The 22,492-nt window shown below is 43.5% G+C and overlaps 1 protein-coding gene across 1 annotated transcript in view; it reads left to right on the forward strand.

The window, feature by feature from the left end:
* Nucleotides 1-14,647: 14,647 nt before the first annotated feature.
* The window catches only part of BNC1 (basonuclin 1), a 30,113-nt gene continuing 22,268 nt past the window's right edge, over nt 14,648-22,492 (forward strand). Inside the window, exon 1 of the mRNA XM_029239390.1 lies at nt 14,648-14,820. Within this exon, the coding sequence (XP_029095223.1) occupies nt 14,743-14,820 (78 nt within the window). The 5' untranslated portion in view covers nt 14,648-14,742. The remainder of the gene's footprint in view (nt 14,821-22,492) is intronic.

Consider the following 22,492-nt stretch of genomic DNA (forward strand, 5'->3'; position numbering starts at 1 on the left):
GCTCCACGGCATGTGGGATCTTCCCAGACCAGGGATCGAACCTGTGTCCCCTGTATTGGCAGGCAGATTCTTAACCACTGTGCCACCAGGGAAGTCCTGTATTGTCTGATTATATTTTAGATTTTAGAAGAATGGGAAAAGGAAGAGAAAGAAGAGGGAAGTGCAGGAGGGCATAATATTTCTTTTTTCCATCAAAGGGAGTCAAAAGATACCAGCTTTGATTAAGTACAGAACAAAAAATTTATAAAATGTTTCAAGAAAATTATTACTAGGATTAACAATACGGTGATTGGCTTCCAAATAGCCAAAAGTAAACAGAACATATTTTGTGTGTTGAAATAGCATGAAAATAGCAAAGAAACACTGAGAAAGCGTGAAATGAAATCTCTTAAGTCAGAGCAAGTATAGCAATTAGACCAGGTACCATTTTGGAGAAGAAGGAATCTCAGGCTGGCTTAAAAAAGAGAATCTAACAATATTTACTTATTTGGTAAACAAATATATCTATTGAGCCCCTACTGGGATACCTGATGAACAAGCCTGATTCAATCTGACATTAAATACAAACAAGCAATTATAACACAGGATAGTAAATGCAACAATGAGGGAAGTACAGGACAGAAGAAAAGTTGACTGATGTAACATTTTCTACCTTAGTATTTTTAACCCCTTTTATTTTAGACAATCCACATATCAGCACCACTCTCCAAACAGCCTTTCAAGATTCCCAAGCCCTAACCCTAAAGCACACACAGACAAATAGAAATTACATTAGCTATAATCTCTGATCATAGTGTAGTAAAGTGATAAAGCGTAAAGTTTAAGACCAAAAAAGAAGGCATTAATAAACTGGAAAGCCTTACATAACATCTGGCTCAAAGAAAAATACGAATAGTACAATAAGAGATGATCCAGAAAAAAATAATTATGGATATATTACATAAGAAAATATAGCAAATGTGGTTAATGATATATTCAGAGTTGAATTTGTAGCATGAAATGTTTTTTTTAAAGAATTTAGCATTCAACTTAAAGTTCTAGATATAGAACACTAAAGGAATCCTAAGAAAAATTAGATCAAGAAAATAATAAAAATAAAACAAGGTGACTTGTTGAAGGAACTAATAAAATAGACAATATAGTGACAAATCTGATTAAGAGAGAAAAGGAAACAAAATTAGAATTGAGAAAATTGACATAACAATAGCTATATTTTTAATTATTATATCATTGCACACAATTATGTTACTTAATTTAAAAATAGCAACTAGATGGATACTTCTCCCTAAAAATAAATAAAATAATTGAAAGCAGAAGAAACAGAAAACTTGAAAAGAGTAATAAAGGAAAATGAATATAAAAAAAAAACTATTAAAAATACCTCTCTACCCCTACCAGCAGATTTCAGGAATAAGGGAATACACAGGTGAATGCTGTCAAATCTTAGAGGAACATAATTTCCATGTTATGTAGCACTGGGAAAAATGGGAAGCTACCAACTGATGTTACAAAATAAACATGTCCATGGACTCCAAACTTCTTTGACTTACATACACACAATTACAGGCCAATTTCCCTTACAAATAGAGACATGAAAACCTAAAATGGAATGGAACTCCAAAGGACATTAACTCTACCATTCAGTCCCTCTACAATCATTCACTGAACACCTATTACTGGGCAAAGATGATACACCAAGCATTATGCTAAACCCTGGGAGATACTAAATCAGTAAGATATGGTCCTTGTCATCAAGGAGCAAAGAGTCTAATTGTGTGTGTGGTGGGGGGGGATATAAAAACAATTAAAATGTGTTAAATGCAAAGGAAATCTATTCTCAGAGTACAGCATGGAATAGGGACATCTAGCCCAGCATGGAAAAGGAAAACAGAGGGCTATCAGTAAAGACTTCTTGGAGGACAGTGAGCTTAAACCAAGCCTAAAGGAAGAGTAGGAATTAGCCAACAGGGAGGTGGGGGGAGCAGTGTTCCACCTCAGCCGGTGGGGTTATTCCAGGCAAAAGACATAGGAGTGGAGGCATGGAGACAAGCTTGCTTATGAAAAACGACTATGCACCACAATGGTCTACAGGCCTAAGACAGTGCAGATGGCTTTCATACTGTATGTGTAGGGTCTAAACCAAAGGAGGCAGAGTGTGAAGTATAAACAACAGGAGGCTGAGGACAGAGACTGAGGAACATGAACAATGCAGGTGGAGAAAAAGGAGCCCATGAAGGACGTGGAAAATATCTGGTGAGAGAGGCATGAGGAGAACCAGGAGCATGAGATGCCATGGAACTCAGGGAAACTGTGGTCCACAGAGACTAATACAGCAGAGAGTGGTGTGGACAGCTGAAGAATGCCCATCAGATGAGAAATCGAGGAAGCGAGCAGCAAGTGTAGCCTACTTTGAAAAGCTTGGACAAGAAGAAGAGAAAGAGTGGAGAAGGTGTGAGATCAAGGGAATGTTCTTTCTTTTGTTTCTCAGGGTTGTTTCAGATATCTACTGCTGCACACCAAACCACTCTAAAGGTTATGACTTAAAACAAGGATTTATTATTTCTCAGGATTCTATCAATTGATGCAGTAGCTCTTCTGCTGGTCTCTCCTTCGGTCACTCTTGGGCTATATTCAACGGGTGGGTCATGTGCTTGGGCTAGTTGGGACACTAGGCTTCTCTCTCCACATGGTCTCAGATCCTCTCTCCCAAACTGGTCAGTCACTCTGCAGGGCCTCTTCCATGTGGCCATTCTCTCCAGCAAGACAGTCTGGACTTCCTTACAACATGGTGGCTGGGCTCCAAGACGGAATACAGTAAGTCCCCTACATACAAGCCTTTAAGTTGTGAACTTTCAAAGATGGGAACGTGCGTTCACAGGTCCAATCACGTAAGTTAGTTCACGTGTCTGTCATACATTGTCACATGCATGCATCCTCTACAAGTGGTGGCGCATTTGTGTACTTTACAGTAGTGTATAGACAGCCCAGGATGTCTGGAAGCAAGTGTAAAAGCAGCAGTGATATAGATGGTACTGCTAAGAAGTGCCATCTGTTGTACTGTACTTTTCAAGGTACTGTACTGTAAGATTAAAAATGTTTTCGTTATTTTTTGTTTGTTTTTTATGTATTATTTGTGTGAAAAGTATTCTAAACCTATTACAGTACAGTACTACATAGCCGATTGTGTTAGTTGGGTACCTAGGCTAACTCTGTTGGACTTAATGAACAAATTGGGCTTACAAAAGCGCTCTCAGAACAGAACTCAATCGTATGTAGGGGACTTACTGTAATCTAAGAGAGATAAGCTCCGCGTTGCCAAGCCTCTACTTGCATCACACCTGCTAATGACCTTTTAGCCAAAGCAAACTACATGGTCAAGCCTAGAGTCCACGTGGGAGGGGACTACAAGAGGCTGTGAATACCGGGAGACTTGGAAGGATGAATCTATCGATATAACAGTTCATTGTAATCGTGTTTCTTTTCCCCTTAAAATGGGAGAGAGTTTAAAACGTTTATAGGCTGGGCCCAAAAGAACTAACTGAAAGGGAGACATTGAAGATACAATAAAGAGAGATTATCACTAATAGAACCCCAGAGGGTGCACTTGGTGGGGGAAGGAAGAGGAACAGCATCCTCTGAGACTGGAGGAGGTGAGATTTAAAACAGGTGTTTAGGACTTCCCTGGCACTCCAGTGGTTAGGATGCCACACTTCCACTGCAGGGAGCATGGGTTCCATCCCTGGTTGGAGAACTAAGATCTCGCATGCTGCATGGTGCAGCCAAAAAAAGAGAGAGAAAGAGAAGAAACAATTAAAAATTAAAAAATAAAATAAAACAGGTGTTTAAATACATTTTGGTTAAATCACTGAGGGGAAAACAAAGGGGAGCTGTCCATGGAAATGGGGCACTGGGGTAGAGACTTGGTATCTGTGGTAACACCAACCCCACCATCATTTTGCTTCTCCATCAACGCTCAGTCTGCATGCTGAAGCTGAGGACGCTGATTAGAGTATTGATCCGGGGGGGGGGTTTTAAAGAGGAATTTTATTTTATTTTATTTTTGGCCGCGCCGTGCGGCATGTGGGATCTTAGCTCCCTGACCAGGGATGGAACCCATGCACCCTGCAGTGGAAGCTCCGAGTCTTAACCACTGGACCACCAGAGAAGTCCCCTGACTCAGGTTTAGAATTTGGTTGTTGGATGCTGCAAAAGGATAGTGGTGCCATGGAATTATGGATTACCGGAGAGGGTAATTTGAATAATAGAAATGGGGTTTTTACTCCACAGGTAAGAGACAGAGGCCAGGAAGAGACTGATAGAGGAAATAGAAGAGTCAGGAAACTAGAGGTCTTTATAAGTTCAAAATACACTGAAGTGTGAACAAAGTTGTGAGAAAGGGAAGAGAAGTTGAAGGCCGAGGAGGTCCAAGAATCGTAGGGTCAGATTACTGGGTAGGCAGGCCACATGAACACTGAAATCCAGGAATGAATGAAGGTCCAGTTGGCGTGGAAAGTTCTAAGCCAATCCCCAGGGTCAGCAGTGAACGATGGGAAGTGACCAGGAGGTGACAGTTCTGCTGAGGGGCTGCTCACAAGGACAGAGACTGGGTCTGTTGTGTCCTCAGGCACCAGTACGGTGTCTGACACATAGAAGGCTCTCAGTATCAATAATTACTGTGCAATAAACAAATGACTTTAATCTATGTTCTTCACTTAACAGCTGAGAAAACTGAGGCTCCCAAAGCTATACAGCTAGTGTTCAGCTAGCCAATGCTTCCCACCTCCTTACAAAACCACACTACATACGGATTTCCTTCTCAACCTTCCCAGAGGCAGCCCATGATTTTATTACTTTACTATCCCAAAACTACTCAAGTGGCATTTGTCATCCCTTGGGTGCTGGGATGGAATATCTTAAAGTTGAATGACTAAAGGGAGTGGCTAAAAACCTTCCCTGAGGCCTAGAGGGACTCACTTATTAGAAATACAACACATGCATTTTCAAGGCACATTCCAGGAAGCTGGTCCTGTAACCATATCCTCGCCAGTTTGCCAACATTTCATTGTTCTCTCTTCTTCAGGTGCTGTGGTCCCATCTTCTTTGCTAAGATTCAGAAAATCAGGAAGTGACACACACGCACCATAGCTGTCCACCCACAGTCACCATAGATTTTTCCATAGACTCTACAGGCTTAAAGAAATTAATTAGCCTTCAGCTGAGTAGGTCTGGGCTGTTAAAGCCTTCCCAACTCTTATCTTTAAAGAAAAATGAAAACATCTCCCCCAAAGGCTATCGTCCATTATGGAATCCAACTGAAGAAGAAGGAGGGTGGTGACATGCTCCTCTTTCCCACTGGACCAAAATTTCAAAGCTTCAAATGTGTGGTAAATCTAACCAAAGATAAAGATTTGCAGGTGTTTTTTGCATAAAAGCAAGAAGGGCAGATGTATCTGAAACGTGTTTCTAACCAAATGGGACATCTGCAATCCATTAGGGGTGTCCTGAAGAGAGAAAGTGAGAGGGGAGGTTCAGGCAGAAAGCCTGCTTTGCAGAAACACAAGCATGAGGACGTGTGCGGACCCTTCTGTCAGGATCTGAGGACGCCGAGGTTCTAAAACAGGTTACCTTTACAGGGGTAAATTTACATCTCTACCCAGTAAACCAGTTCCTCTTTTTCCTTTCCTTCCATCACGTTATCTCTGAAATGTCAGTGCCTTCTCTTCACTCAAGTACACCTACATGTTTTAGTATTTAAGATTTGGCAGCCACCTCAGATAAAGAGAACATTCCCCTCTTGGAGCGTGTGGACCTTCCTTTCCCAGCACTCACGAGAGCAATCGGTGTCTTGACTCGGCTTCTTACACTCCCACAGAACAAAGCAAAATTGTCACCACGGCATTACTTGCAGGTTACTCACTGGTTGTTACTCACTGTTATGTGCTCTGTTTCAGACTTCCAAGAAAACCACTAACTTTTATTAGAAGGTGTGTAACAAAGGCTGTTGCAAAATACCCACAGCTGTGAAAATGATTCTGAGGTGTGCGAATCCCAGAATGGACGTTATGAAGGTCAGTAGATTTTAATATATAGGATCTATGCCCAGAGCTTGATTTTGGTCTCCCTTTGAAGTCTTAGATTGAGCTTCAGTGACTGGGTCCAAATTGAGCATAACATGTAACTGGCATGCTCCTTAAATGAGTTCCTTCATAAGCATACAGGTCTATTTTCCTGTATAATGTCTCTTACTTACTGACTCACCTTTTGATAAACCATTAGTACCAGGGCATTTTGTTAATTACTAAACTCCTGGTAACAGACAAAACTGGCCTGTTAAAACTTGTGTTGTAACTTGAGGATTTAAAGCCACACCTCTGGGAAATGTCGGTATCAAAACTGATTTGGTGTCAGACACAAGGTGTTAGAAGCCACAGTTGAACAAAATGGATTCCCAAGTGCAGTTGGCAATTACATTTTTAGAAGACTTCAATTATGCCATTTACAAGAAGGTACTTTTAAGAATCTACAAGTCAGGAGTATGTTTTTAAATCTCTTCATATATACATTTATAGGTAAGCCCATATTTAAGAAGCACCGACTGCATACAGAAGAGCACTGTTCTAGAACAGTAAAAGTCAACAGTCCCTACCCTCTGAATCTCAAAAGCCAAGAAGAAAAGTCTCTTCAAAAATTAAAGTATGTGGGGACTTCCCTGGTGGTCCAGTGGCTAAGACTCTGCACTCCCAATGCAGGGGGGCCAGGGTTGGATCCCTGGTCAGGGAACTAGATCCCACATGCATGTCTAACAGTTCGCATGTCACAACTAAAGATTCCTCATGCTGCAACAAAGATCCTGCATGCCACAACTGAGACCTGGCACAGCCAAAATAAATAAATCAATAAATAAAATTTTAAATTAAAAAAATAACTAAAGTATGTGGTCAGTGCATTTCTGGAAAATATTTTACTTAAGATCAAGGAGATAATCATGACTACAGCATCAATGTGCTTTAATTAGAAGGATCTCCTCACTTGCCCAGGGTCTGTGGATTGAGTGCCTGTGTTCAGAGATTCTCTCCTAATAGTCTATCACCAAGGTCATCTAAGAGCGAAAGAATGAACAAAGACTGTTATCAACATAGGGCACTTGGTATTTCATTTATCCTTTATCCCAGAATAATCTTCCAGTAAAACTGAATGTAATACCGTGGAGCAACTGGGTCCGTGTGCCACAACTACTGAAGCCCACGCGCCTAGAGCCTGTGCTCCGCAACAAGAGAAGCCCTGCAATGAGAAGCCCTCGCACCGCCACGAAGAGTAGCCCCCGTTCGCCACAACTAGAGAAAGTCCGCGCACAGCAACAAAGATCCAACACAGCCAAAAATAAATTAAATAAATAAATAAATAAATTTATTTTTAAAAAATCTATATCAGTTGAGAAGCTTTCCATTGAAAATAAGGGGGAAAAAAATCTCAGATTGGCTTAAATGATAAAAGTGATTTAATTGTTCACAAATCTAAGAAGGCTGAAGGCTTCACGCATGGTTTGATCAAAGTTTCAGCTGAATTTCCCTACAATTCTCTCAACTCTACTCAAGCTGCAGGTAACATCGGGTATTACACGTCTCCTTCTTCATGCCTATGGGGAAAGAAGAACTTGGCTTCCCATGACCATCAAACAAAATCCTGAGCTTTGAGCTCATTGGACTACCCTGGAACCAATCCCTGGGACCAGGAAAAACCCTGTGATTGGGTCACCTGAACCAATTACCTGTGGGATTGGGGTTGGGTACCCACCCAGAAGAAATGGCTGCGACATGCTTTAGAAGGAATGAAATGGAGGTTGAGGAGGCAATCACAGCATAGTATGTGCTGCAATCCTTTTTCATGCCTAGACTCTGGATTACTAATTAATTTTTATTCAGTATCAGAAATGAGGGCTGTAAAGAGGAATCTATTTCCTCTAAATTTGATAAATCAAATTTAAAGATGGTTTTACTTTTTCAAAATCATAAAATGCATAACTCTAAGTTTGTTTTTTCATAGCTCTCTTTTCCCTTAAGAATACACTGAAACTCCCAAAGAAATATTTTAGAAGTTTGCTATCAGTAGTAATCGAGAATGATTTAAAGTCCATCCTATAGTCCATCTTCCCTTACCCTTTCTTCCCAATTTCCAAAAGCAATATGACCTAGCTTGGAATTCTCAGTTATAGTAACCCAAATATTTTCTCCTTCAACTTGAATAATAGGTTGTTAAATTTGCAGAAGATGCCATGTTCCAAGGTATAATGAACCTTAAAAGTTTTCTTCTGACACATGTTCACCCGCCTCCCAAAACTGTCCTGTCCTGATAAAATCCACTCCAAATTCATCGACTCAATATGCAAAGTGCCAGTCTAAGGGATTTTCAACAACTAAGTATCTCTTCTACACTTTACATAGAAATAGAGCTCCTTGAGTTCAGACTTGCTATTGTAGTACTAAATAAAGCGTCCAGGGAGGAGTCCACCTGTGATATTTTCTTTCCACTGCCTTGGTGAAGAGAGGATGAGCTGTTTGGAAGACAGGCCACAGCCTTCTTATGATTGTCATTGATTGTTTAAAGGCCATGGAGGACAGAATAAATGAGAAGCTAACTTCACGCATCCCAGACATATCAAAACAATGGTAGCCAAACTTGCAATGTTTTCTCCAAGCATTACACTTGAAAGAACCATCATAAGCCTTCAATCTGTCTGCGTCAGAAATGAATATTCTTTCATGATTGCAGAGGGTGCCACGGATGCTCACAAACTGCATCACTGTCAGACGCACTCAGGGAAGCAGTTTAGAATCAGGCCTGGGTTTGTTTGCAGGTTGGAATTTACAACAGTATTTATCACTCTTCCTTACTGACATCCCCCTCCTTGAGATTTGGCAGTCTTGGCTACCAAAACCCCAAATGCAAAACACAGTGCATTCCCCTTGGTGTAGCAGGACCTTCAGGGCATTTTGGTCCCCTCAATCCCTGACCTTGTGTGAGAGGTGGAGAAACAGGAACAGTTTTCTGCCACCAAAACCCTGTGCCACCTCTGGAATGGCCTCATCTCCTTCCTCGCAATAGGGAGCAGCCCAGGGGCTAGAGGGAAGAAGTTGCGACACCTGGGCCAGGCCTGTGGCAAGCCAGCCTGTCCCCCAGCAGGCAGCTGGGGAAGGGGGGGCGTGCAGCTTGGCCTCAACGCGGCTTAGTCAGGCTCCAATGCTGAGCTGAGCAGCAGATGTGCCCAGACCTGCCAGGTGTCTGTGTCTGGGCTGGGAGGGGACGGAGCAAATGTGACTCTTGTCTTTCAGTGCTTCCCGGCACCGTCCTCAGAGGAATGTGGAAGACTCCAAGTGAGGCCACCTCAGAAGACTTTCGACAGAGCCACAGCTCTCTGCCCACGCTGCCATGTCAAAAGCCTTTCCCTGTCCTGCCCCTTTGGCCCTCAACATAGTCCTCCTGCCAACTGCCCCAGGGCTAGCTCCTCCTCCAGGCCACTGGTAAGCTCAGGAGGGAGACAGCTACCCACCTGCCCTGCTGTAATACGCTGTTCCCATCAGTGGTGCCCAAACCTCCATAGGTAAAGGTGGGGGTTTTTTTTCCCTTTTTAACACGATGATCCCATGATTAAAAATACCCTTTTTTAATTAAAAAAATTTTTTTTTCAAGTTCATTTGTCCCCACTGGGGAAGATCTTTCTTGTGAGAATTAGTTTCCCAACGAGAGGCTATTCTGAATTTCACAGAACTATTAACAACTAGATGGAGACTTATCAGGGTATAAATATTATAGATGTTTACCAGCCCATTAGTGGGCTCTGAATCCAACACACAAAGGTTGTTACTCGTCTCTGTGTGGCTTCTGAGAATTCCATTTAACGGTTAGGCGGGCTGTGAGCCATTCGCCACCAGGAGTCATATTCACTCTACAAATGTTTACTGCACACCTACTATATACTACAAGCCCAGGCCTCAAGAAGACATCCCTGTATACAGCAGAGGGTGCAAATGAACAGCACATAGGCCAGATTCAGCCCAAAAACATATTTTGTTTGACTCACACCATATTTATCAAAAATTTGAATTAGTTGCCAACTTTTAAATATCAGAATATTTCCAGCTTCTCTTGCAAACTCGGGAAATCTGGCAAAAGTGAGCCCACATTCCCAGCTGATGACAAGCAGAACAACAACTGATCACCTCACACATGCACTGGCTCTCGGTTCACACAACCCCCACCTGCCCTGCTTCCCCTGACGCAACCTGTCCCACCCCTCAGTATACACCAGTGGTTCTCAGGATGGGCAATCTCAGCACACCCACCTCAGGAAAGGCCTCACTCAGGAAGACAGCAACCCAACCAAGTCTCTCATTTAAGAAGAGCTGCTTCATGCCTCCATAAGAACAGGTCACAGGGATTTTCTTATTTTGTGCCTTCTCGACTTTTACCCTTTTCAATAAAGGTCTTTTTAATCCCTGGTATCAGTGAAGACATTCCGTTTTTCGTGCTTGCTACAACAAAAAATTGGACACAAAAGAAAAATGGCAAGGTGGAAGCACAGAAGCACATAGAAGCAAAAAGGGAGGACTCGTGAGAACAGGGTAGGTCCTCAGGATGCCCCACTTGCCAGATGAAGAAGCTGAGGCCTAGAGACAGGAAAGTCATGCCCAGGTCCCATTACTGACCAGTAGGAGAACAGAAGCGTGATCTGGACGATCTTTACCCAGCCGGTGCCACATTCTTTTCTATATTCAAGGATGGTTTCTCCGTCCCAGGTTCTGCTTACATGTTTCCAAGGAGTGGCAGAGAAGCCCATCAAATCTGGGAATAAATATGAGGACTGATTTCAGGAGTCACATTTATCAGGTATAGGATTCTAAATGAACCTGCAGAAGATTAATTCGCAATTTTCATCTAGTCCTACTGATTCCATATATGGGGGTCCAAACTGTCATATTTGAAGAAATGTGTATGTGGATCCCAGTGGTGCATCTTGGGAGAGGTGGCCTATTTTCACCTTTTCAAATCGTGTATTGCCAAAAATCCTCCTTGTCTGTAACCAGAAAGAGTTAAACAGGTTGATCGTGATATTTGTTGCTAGTGAAAAGTTTTACTAAAATATAATTCAGTTGCCACACACACAAAGATACTGACAAAAACCATCAATCAGACAGAACAGATTAAAGGTATTTAAGTGGGCCATTGTCTGGGTCTTAGACATTTCAGTGTATTTATAATAAGCATATACGGCCATTCAATAATACTGCAACCAAGGACTCCTCTGGTAACAAATTTAAATTAATTACAAAATCAGTTTTATGTGCAGGAGAAAGGAAGGAGAACAGCGTTTGCAGAACAGAAACTATCTATTTAGCTCTACCAATCCAGCCAGAAACAGGGCTTCATACCTACTTTTAAAGATGAGGACAGTATGAGGCCTAGAAAGCTGACTTTCTCAGTTTCCAGTTGCGCGAACCAGCTACACCCAAGCCATTCTAACTTCAAAACCTGAACTTTGTCTGCTGCAGCAACTCATAACACAGAAGCCACTAAGATGAGTAATGACCAAAGAAGTTAAGACAAGGACACATCACAACCAGGCTACAGAATGTAATAAGCACAATTAGAGAGGCAGATACAAGTGCTTGGGGGTCAGAAGAGGACAAAAGCACACAGAGTGGAGGGTTGGTGGATCAGGGAGGGCTTCTGAGAAGCAGTGACATTTGAGAAAGGTCTTGAAGGATGCACTGTGTTTACAACAAGCAGAGAAGAGCAGCAAGGAGAAAGGTCGAAATGCTGGGCGTGGGAAGGAGGAGGACACAAACGGAAGGTAAGCAGTTTAGGTTTGGAATTCACAAAGAGAAGCTTCATAATAAAGTCAGCCATGTGAGAAAATGAATCTTGCCACCACCTGTAAGGCAGGGAGGGCAGAGTCCATCACATGAGGCCAGGCAACCTCATACCTGCGAGGAAGGGCACCACACTGCAGACCCAGGACATGGCCAGAACGTCAGCTATGTGTGTCCAGCCTGCAGGGCACAGGCAGCTCTCACAGGGGCTCTCTGGACCCCATGAAGCCCAGATACTTTCTTCCACAAGCACCATGGTCGCTCCTTTCCCTCCTCTTCCATTCAGAGACCTGCGCCATTCGGAGCTAGGACCAGTACCCTCCGTCTGAATGAGTGCAACTCGCTTCTTTTCCCCTTTCATCTCACATCTTTTTCCACAATGTGCAAGGGTTTTGTTTCCCTCCAAGGACCTCCACTAGCAGCAAGGTAGGTGGGTTAACTTGGGGGAGAAGGAAGTAGGATTCCCCCAAATCCAGCCTTCAGAGAATCCTTTTAGGGACCTGAAAAGGGAGAGGCCTGACTCTCCTCAGGTTCTGTGTCTGCCCCAGGGCGGGGCAGAAGAAAAGCTGGGTCCTGCTTCAGCAGCTGTGGGCCATCTCTGTCAGCTCCTAGGGGTGAAGCATCCCCTGTCCCCAGGACAGGAAACCGGTTCTCCCGGCAGCCCCCTCCCCATCTGCTCGTGGCGGCCAAGCTTCTGTTTGGTTTTCCAAGACATTTAATTTCATTTCGTCCTTACTACCCAATAAGAGAGGTGAAAACTTAATCCCATTTTACAACGGAAGCAATTGAGGCTCAGGGAGCAAAGACTTGTCCCAGGAAAGTGGTAAAGCTGAGACTATAACTCCTTAGACCACAGAAGGGAAGCAGGGATGCCTGTTGGAGTTCGTAATAAAACTTCCTGGCGCCCCCCTTTCTCCACATCCTGGGACACGTCCCCAAACTTCCTCTGGAAATAAAGTTTCTGGTGACGAGGGTGGCACAGCCCTCTTCTTCGCCGCGGTGGGACCCGAGGGCGCCCCGGAGCAAGCAGGGCGGCAGAATCATCCCCCGACATGGGAGCCAGAGAACTTCAGAGCATTTCGCCCTTCCCCGGGACAGGCAAACACCGACACGTCTGTGTCTTTACCGACAAGTGCCTTCAAGCCCGGCGGGGGCAGACACCTCCTCTCCGGCCGCCGGCTAGGTCTCCGCTGTCTGCGGGGGCCACGGCCTCGCATCAGCTGCATCGATTTAGCGCGTTAGTGGGCCGCGGGAGCAGGAGGCGGCTTCCCGTGCTGCGCAGCAGCGCCCGAGCCTCGGGCGACTCGGCAGCCCAGGAGGAGGGGAAGGGGAGAGGAGGAGGGGCGCCCCCCCACGGGGCGCAGGGGGCGGGCGTGCGGGCACACGCGGTGCGCGGCGCTCCGGAGGGCGGGGGCGGCCACCGCGCCGCGCGGCCTGGGAGCACTGGGAGCCGCCCACTTCGCCGCGGCGGGCCCCGACGGCCGGAGATTGGATGCGGCGGCGCCCGCCGAGCCGAGGCGGACGCGGGGCGGCCCGAGCCGGGGACACGCGCCGGTAGCCCCGGCACTGCAGCGGCCGCAGGATGGCCGAGGTAAGCGTGGCGCCCTCCCCGGGCGCGGGGCCCCCTCAGCGCGCAGGGCGGGGCGGCCGGGGACGCCGCTCGGACCCCGGGCAGGTCGGTACTCGGGGGTGCGCCAGGGGCCATCTCCCCGAGGGCCACTTGCGCGGCGGCGGCACAGTCCTTCCCCGAGGCAGGGTGTGAGGGAGCGTCTCTGCGGCGGGGAGGGCCCATGGGGGCGCCCGGACCCGTCGCTGCCCGACGTCCCGGAGCCGCCCGACGCGCTCTGGGTGAGCGACCGGGGTTGGCGGGCGGGGGCGGGACCCCGGCGTCCCCGAGGCAGCCCCGGCGCGTCGAAAGTGCGGGATCGGGAGAGACTGGGCGGCCGCCTTCCGCACTTCTTCCCGCCCCCTCAGCACCTCGGCTTTCGGTCCAAGGACATTGGGACTGTTTCAACCGCTTTTACCTCAGAATTAATTAAACAGCTGATTTTTAAAGTGGCCTTTTTTTTTTAACCTGGATTTTGTTTCCGGAGAATTAAACGTACGGTAGCCTTCGGTCACTCGGAGAACTGCGGAGCGGGGTGAGGGACAGTGACGGGGCCTCCTGTCCGGGGCGGGGGGGGGAGGGGTTGTCTACAAATCTTTTGTACAAAACTGCAAATGAAGACGCAGACGGTCGGCTCAGGAAGCTTCCGGGACAGGATAGATTCGAGGGTGCAAGGTCAGGTTTTTATAAAGGTTACAGCTGACCTGCCGGGTGCGCGGAACAGTTCAGCGCTAGGTGTTTCCCCCCTGGTTCAGGCAGCCCCAGAAATCGGGGTCAGGCTCGAGGGTTTCCACGTCCAAGCCAGACACAGTGGGCTCTGGCTACTTGGGGACGGGCAGCCTGCAGGTGACAGGACTGGACCGGGCTTCGGAGCCGGCGGCGGTACCCCCGCCGCACTCGGCATCGCCTGCAAGCGCCGGGGCAGCCGGTCCCGCGTCGCGGGTGTTGAACCTCGGCCGCACTCGGCTTCCCGGCCCCGGGGGCGCCGCGCTCGCTCGCCACCCGAGCGCCCAGGCGGGTCCCCGCTGCCGACCGGGCGGCGGGGCAGGGGACCGGGGGCGGGGGGTGCCCGAGGGCGGAGGAGGAGGCCGCGAAGTGGTCCCCGCTGCCCCTCAGGTGCTGCTGGCCAGACCCCGAGCCCCACCGGCCGCCTGGTTTTGCATAACCTCCTAAGGATTTGTCAGCCAGATGTGACAAGGTTGTCGAGCAGAGAATGAAGGAGGAGATCTGATATTAATCAGTGCATAGCTTGGAGCCAAACTTTCTCAAATGCGGTGTAGAAACATGTTCTTCTCATTTAAGGCATCTCTTTGTGGCTGCGGGGCTGCCACCGGTCTGACTTTGACAGTTAAATGGAATGCCAACTAGCAGCCTTAATTGTATGAGTAAAGTTGTGTGTATTGTTGGGGGGAGGATCAGACACTCTAAGGTTCAGTAATGTCCCCTAGTTTTATGGCCATGCTCACCGCAGTGCTCTGAAGACAGGGCGCAGCCAGGCCTCTGCTGTTAACACTTAAGGGGCCTAAAAGAGGCCCCACTGGTGTCCTGGGAATCCCTGTCAGAGAGAGAGAGAGAGAGAGAGAGAGAGAGAGAGAGAGAGTGTGTGTGTGTGTGTGTGTGTGTGTGTGTGTCCCATAGAGCAGATCTAGCAAGAACTTTTTAAAAATATATTCTTCTCATCAAAGCAACAAAGATTTTGGTTGGACAGTAAGTGAATTGAAAAACAGCATTTAACAGATCTTTTTTTTTTCTGGTGTCCTTTTATTCCTTGCTGTTTTAATTTGATACTGGATTTCATGGGATCTTTTCATAAGATTTCTTAGATTGCTTTTTGCAAATACGTGCTTACGTGTTAAAACTTTTGTTCAGTGATAAATATACTGGCTCCTCAGCTGTCCCCAAATCTGTTGATATATATTACTAAAATTTCATTAAAATTGAATACGTCAAAATAAAAATTTTGTGCATGATGTAAAAGAGCATTACTCCAAATGTTACAGATTGTCCAGGATTTGATTTTTGCTTTAAATAGGTGTGAAAAGATAGCCACAACTTTTGCTAAAATAAATTTTGATAAATAGCTTTATCTTTTTTGTCATACTTAAAAGAATAAGATGTGAGTCATTATTTGATTTCTCATCTAATAAGTTTGCTAACTTTAATTTCCCCAAGAAAGTGTTACTATTTCAACTCAACTGTGGTTGAACATGTTCTGTTATAGAAGAGGTGGTGAGATCTTAGAACAAGTACTGCTCATACTCTGGGAACTCAAATATGTTCAGACATCTGCATAATTTAATTTGGAATATCACCTGTACCCAGAGTTCCTATTTCCTTCAGAATAGTAAGGATTTAGCAATGTGCCCCTTCTTCAGTCAGACAGAGAGAGTGGTTAGTTTGAAGTGGTTATTTGTCTGTTGACATCTACTGGGATGTGGAACGATGATCTGTTTGCTCTGGTTATAATTCACACTAGAAATGTTAACGAAAATGGAGTAATTGCAGTGGAAGCATAAAGTTTACATAGAGGGTTATCTTTATTTTATTTTAATTTTTATGCCTCTCCCATGTATCAGTTAGGCCTGCGTCCCAAGCCCATGCCCATATTCTGTACCTCAGAAGCATCAGCTTGGAAAGAAGGACGAACCAACCCATTGGGTGAGAAAAGCCATATCGGTTTCCCTGTGGAACAAGTAATAATTGTCCTTTAAGCATACACTTATTATTTCTGAATGCCTGTGGACAAATATAAATGGGAAAACATTTTAAAAGTTTAGTTTGTCAGTAAAATTAAACCACAGCATATGGGGTGAGGGGCATAAGTGTCTTCTAGCTTTTGTGTATGGCTTTAGAAGTTGTTTTGACAGTAGCCATTAAAGAGTTGCCCTGAAGGTTCCACAAGGTAAATTACTTGCAGGAGGAGCATGCTTTACCCCAGGGTGAATTTTCACCTCTACAGACGTCATTTAGAATGAGTTACTTTTGTCAGAAACAGTTCTGTTTAAAAAGAACTAGAAATATCTTAGCTAAGGTGAAATCTCAGTGCTAGAGTCAATAAATTTTCTAAATTACTTTATTCTGAGTATTCTGTAGATTTTTAAATTTTATTTATTTAGATATTTTATTTTTGATGACTTATCTGAGAGATATTAAAACTAACTGATTCTGCACAGAAGGGGCATCTGGAAAGGGTTGTTTTTTTGGTCTTTTTTTCCCTTTTAAATTGGTTTCCACCTGAAAACCTTATTTCCTCTTATCCTGTCATTCTTTGAAGCCCTTTTTCCTAATTCTGGAAATTCCACGATTCGGGTGCAGCCCCATTTCTCTACTCAGACACATGCCTATTTTATCCCAAAAGGGTGGGTCTAAACAGTGCAGACCTGCTTCACTCAGGGTCCAACTTGGGGCCTTCTCAAACTTCGCACAAATAAGCAAACCAGCTATCGCTGTTCCCGTCCACACATGGACTCATTATTATAAACCAGCCTAACATATCACAGGAGGATGCTGCCTTGGGGGTTGATAATTTCACTCAGCTAATGTGAGAGAAAAGAAAGATGGACAAATAAAATGTTGTGAAGGCCAGGTCCAAACAACCTATGTGGAGGGAAATGGTTGTCTCAGGTAAAGTTAATTCAGGCTGCTAACTTCTTTCATAGAGTTATATTAGTTTGTCTCCTCTTACACATTATTTGTGTGAGCCTTCAGTACATGCTAGCAAACATCAAAATTATTTTCCAGGTCTATATCAGCTTCCAGAAGCACTGTCCTTGCTCTGTAACCCTCTGATTATTTCTTTCGTTATTCATTATGAGGATAAAATTTTTATACAGACAGCTCTGTTTCACGATACACCATGCTGAATGTTAAGGCAGTGATCAGGATGTCATAAGTAAGTCTGATCTTTTCTTTTCAAAAATTTCAATTGGAAAATCTAGGGGTTTTTTTACACTTCATTTTTAAAATCTAGTTCTCACTAAGTCCCTAGAAGAAATATTTGCAAAATTTTACTTAGCGATGTTCATAATGTCATCGTTATTTTACATCAGCAGCAATGGTGAAGTTACATTGTTTGTATAGTTGAAATTATCCTGAAGTGTAAATGTCTTGTTTTGTTTTGGTTTTTATTTTTTTCCTTAGGCTGACTGTTGTATCCAGAAGTTCCCTACATGTACAGTTAATGTCCTTTTGTTTTTTGTTGTCAAAGTTTTCTGAAGATTACAACTGAGGTCTCTGAAACTTAGGTTATAAAGGCAAAAAATGTCTCCGTATCATTTATATACCTGTATAGTTTTTGTTGTTGTTGTTAGTTTTTTTAAGAAGAAATATTTGGTTTGGTTTCTAAGGTAGGATTCGCAGATTTTCCTACTTTTTATATTTTCTGTTTTTAGAACTAATAATTTTAAGGAAAAAGGCACAGCTGTTAAATTATTTTGGCACAGAGTTTATACTTTGATTTATAGAGATCAAAAGAACAAGTATTTTCCCCGTCTCCCTCTTTGAACTAAGCAGCAAGAGAAAACACTACAAGTGCCTCATGCATACTTTCTACTAACAGGTAGACTTGGCCCAACATCTGTTCCCTGAGTTCTACCTCCCACCTGCCGTTTCTCTGCCAGACCCTTCTCCACCCTCTCAGTCTTCTTTGACCGGCCTCTTTTCATCCCCATCCTTGCAGCGAGAAACCAGATTCTGTCAGTTCTCCTTTAGTGTCATTTTTATGTTGCAAATGCTACCTGCCTGGTTTCTGAGCCTTCCCAGGGTCCCCTCTTTCAACCATGCTCATGATAAATGGTGTCTTCCCATGGTTCAGAACGCTGATGGTTCCATGAACCCAAGAGAGAGACTCATGGCTGCCCATCTGGACAGCACCCCCCGCCTTTTGCCTTTCTCGGTCGGCTCTTGTTGCCCATGACAGAAATCTGTGCTCTGTGGCCCAGCCTCCTGGGCTTGACAGACATGTACAGGGTGAGCCTTCTTTACGCCTAGGACTGTGGCATTTCCTGCATGCACTGCTGAGAGCATGCCTGCTGCCCCCTGCAGAAAGCCTCCTCTGGGCTCTCTGCATAACACTGCTCTCTCCCTCTATGCCGTCTTACTCAAAACTAAAATTTGGGGGAGAGGTGGAGTCCTGATTTTTTTTTTTTTTCCACTTTTTTTTTTTTTTTTTTGTGGTACGCGGGCCTCTCACTGTTGTGGCCTCTCCCGTTGCGGAGCACAGGCTCCAGACGTGCAGGCTCAGCGGCCATGGCTCACGGGCCCAGCCGCTCCACGGCATGTGGGATCTTCCCGGACCAGGGCACGAACCCATGTCCTACTGCGCCACCAGGGAAGCCCCCTTTTTTTTCACTTTTTATTATAGAGTATTTCAAGCAAAATTGGACTAGTTTAATGAAGCTTGGTGATACATGCTTGGGCATTCAGCATTGATCAACTTTGGGCCAATCCTGTTTCGTCTGTTTTCCCTACCCATTCTCCTCACCGTCACCAACACTAAATTCCTTTGAAGCAAATCCTGAGCATTCATTCATAAATACTTTAATATGTAGCTCTGAAATAAAAGGCTCTTTTGTTAAGAAAAGCAGTATACCATATAGCATCTAAAAATTAACAATAACTATGTAATGTCATTAAATTTCTAAAGTGTTCAAATTCCCTTGATTGTCCCTTTAAGTTTATATTATCATTGGTTTGTTCAAATCAGTATTCAAATAGGGTCCATAAATTGTGTCTATTAATCTATAGGTTTACATTTTACTTTTTTCCTTGCAATTTATCTGTTGAAAAATCTGGGTCATTTGTCTTGTGGAGTACTCCCCAGCCTGGATTTTGGTGATTGTTTACTCGTGATATCATTTAAGCATTCCTCTATCCCCTATACCAAAAGGCTTGATCTAATTCAGATTTGAACTTTTTGGGCAAGAACACCCCATATGTAGTAGTGTGTATCTTCCAATGCAGGCGCAGGTGACCTAGTTGTTGTCTTTTTCATTAAGAGTTGCAGAATGCTGATATTCTAATTCTTCATTTATTTATTTACTGGAATACTATAAAGAGAATCTTTGCCTCATCAGTGATTTGGTTGCCCTGAACTACAATTTGTATGAAAAAGAGTACATGCTTAATTCTTTCCCTTTGTTTAACATCTTTTGGTTCCATAGCATCCTCTAAAGGGGGCCAGTGAGTTTTGCATTTGTTTTTAACTGCCTTATGAATTGCTAGATTTTAATATAGTAAATGACTTGCACTAATTTTTAGCAAATCATATTTTCTGTTCAGCAATTCTTTTTTTAATGAAATTTTTAAAGTATGTATTTTGTTGTGTGACTATGATACAATACAGCAATTTTTTAAAATGTATTTATATATTTATTTTTGGCTGTGTTGGGTCTTCGTTGCAGTGCATGGGCTTCTTATTGCAGTGGCTTCTCTTATTGCGGAGCATGGGCTCTAGGCGCGTGGGCTTCAGTAGTTGTGGCACATGGGCTTAGTTGCCCCGTGTCATGTGAGATCTTCCCAGACCAAGGCTGGAACGGGTGTCCCCTGCATTGGCAGGCAGATTCTTTTTTTTCTTTATTTTTTTAATTTATTTTTTTATACAGCAGGTTCTTATTAGTCATCCATTTTATACACATCAGTGTATATATGTCAATCCCAAACTCTCAATTCACCCCACCACCACCACCACCCCCTGACGCTGGCCCCCCTTGGTGTCCATACGTTTGTTCTCTACATCTGTGTCTCAACTTCTGCCCTGCAAACCAGTTCATCTGTACCATTTTTCTAGGTTCCACATATATGCGTTAATGTACGATATTTGTTTTACTCTTTCTGACTTACTTCGCTCTGTATGACAGACTCTAGATCCATCCATGTCTCTACAAATGACTCAGTTTCGTTCTGTTTTATGGCTGAGTAATATTCCATTTTATATATGTACCACATCTTCTTTATCCATTCATCTGTCGATGGGCATTTAGGTTGCTTCCATGACTTGGCTATTATAAATAGTGCTGCAATGAACATTGGGGTGCATGTGTCTTTTTGAATTATGGTTTTCTCTGGGTATATGCCCAGTAGTGGGATTGCTGGGTCATATGGTAGTTCTATTTTTAGTTTTTTAGGAACCTCCATGCTGTTCTCCATAGTGGCTGTATCAATTTACATTCCCACAAACAGTGCAAGAGGGTTCCCTTTTCTCTACACCCTCTCCAGCATTTGTTGTTTGTAGATTTTCTGATGATGCCCATTCTAACTGGTGTGAGGTGATACCTCATTGTAGTTTTGATTTGCATTTCTCTAATAATTAGTGATGTTGAGCAGCTTTTCATGTGCTTCTTGGCCATCTGTATGTCTTCTTTGGAGAAATGTCTATTTAGGTCTTCTACCCATTTTTGGATTGGGTTGTTTCATTAATATTGAGCTCCATGAGCTGTTCATATATTTTGGAGATTAATCGTTTGTTCATTGATTCGTTTGCAAATATTTTCTCCCATTCTGAGAGTTGTCTTTTCATCTTGTTTATGGTTTCCTTTGCTGTGCAAAAGCTTTTAAGTTTCATTAGGTCCCATTTGTTTATTTTTGGTTTTATTTCCATTACTCTAGGAGGTGGATCAAAAAAGATCTTGCTGTGGTTTATGCAAAGAGTGTTCTTCCTATGTTTTCCTCAAAGAGTTTTATAGTGTCCAGTCTTACATTTAGGTCTCTAATCCATTTTGAGCTTATTTTTGTGTATGGTGTTAGGGAGTGTTCTAATTTCATTCTTTTACATGGAGCTGTCCAGTTTTCCCAGCACCACTTATTGAAGAGACTGTCTTTTCTCCATTGTATATCCTTGCCTCCTTTGTCCTAGATTAGTTGACCGTAGGTGCGTGGGTTTATCTCTGGGCTTTCTATCTTGTTCCATTGATCTATGTTTCTGTTTTTGTGCCAGTACTATATTGTCTCGATTACTGTAGCTTTATAGTATAGTCTGAAGTCAGGGAGTCTGATTCCTCCAGCTCCATTTTTTTCCCTCAGGACTGCTTTGGCTATTCAGGGACTTTTGTGTCTCCATACAAATTTTAAGATTTTTTGTTCTAGTTCTGTAAAAAATGCCATTGGTAATTTGTTAGGGATTGCATTGAATCTGTAGATTGCTTTGGGTAGTATAGTCATTTTCACAATATTGATTCTTCCAATCCAAGAGCATGTTATATCTCTCCATCTGTTTTTGTGTCATTTTTGATTTCTTTCATCAGTGTCTTATGGTTTTCTGAGTACAGGTCTTTTACCTCCTTAGGTAGGTTTGTTCCTAGGTATTTTATTCTTTTTGTTGCAATGGTGAATCGGATTGTTTCCTTAATTTCTCTTTCTGATCTTTCATTGTTAGTGTATAAGAACGCAAGAGATTTCTGTGCATTAATTTTGTATCCTGCAACTTTACCCAATTCATTGATTAGCTCTAGTAGTATTCTGGTGGCATCTGTAGGATTCTCTATGTATAGTATCATGTCAGCTGCAGACAGTGACAGTTTTACTTCTTCTTTTCCAATTTGTATTCCTTTTATTTATTTTTCTTCTCTGATTACCATGGCTAGGACTTCCAAAACTATGTTGAATAATAGTGGCGAGAGTGGACATCCTTGTCTTGTTCCTGATCTTAGAGAAAATGCTTTCAGTTTTCCACCATTGAGAATGATGTTTGCTGTGGGTTGGGCGTATATGGCCTTTATTATGTTGAGGTAGGTTCCCTCTATGCACACTTTCTGGAGACTTTTTATCATAAATGGGTGTTGAATTTTGTCAGAAGCTTTTTCTGCATTGATTGAGATGATCATATGGTTTTTATTCTTCACTTTGTTAATATGGTGTATCACATTGATTGATTTGCGTATATTGAAGAATCCTTGCATCCCTGGGATAAATCCCGCTTGGTCATGGTGTATGATCCTTTTAATATGTTGTTGGATTCTGTTTGCTAGTATTTTGTTGAGGATTTTTGCATCTATATTAATCAGTGATATTGGTCTGTAATTTT

Source organism: Monodon monoceros, unplaced genomic scaffold (genome assembly GCF_005190385.1).
Source record: "Monodon monoceros isolate NGI ecotype Baffin Bay Population unplaced genomic scaffold, NGI_Narwhal_1 Super_Scaffold_21, whole genome shotgun sequence".
Taxonomy (NCBI): domain Eukaryota; kingdom Metazoa; phylum Chordata; class Mammalia; order Artiodactyla; family Monodontidae; genus Monodon; species Monodon monoceros.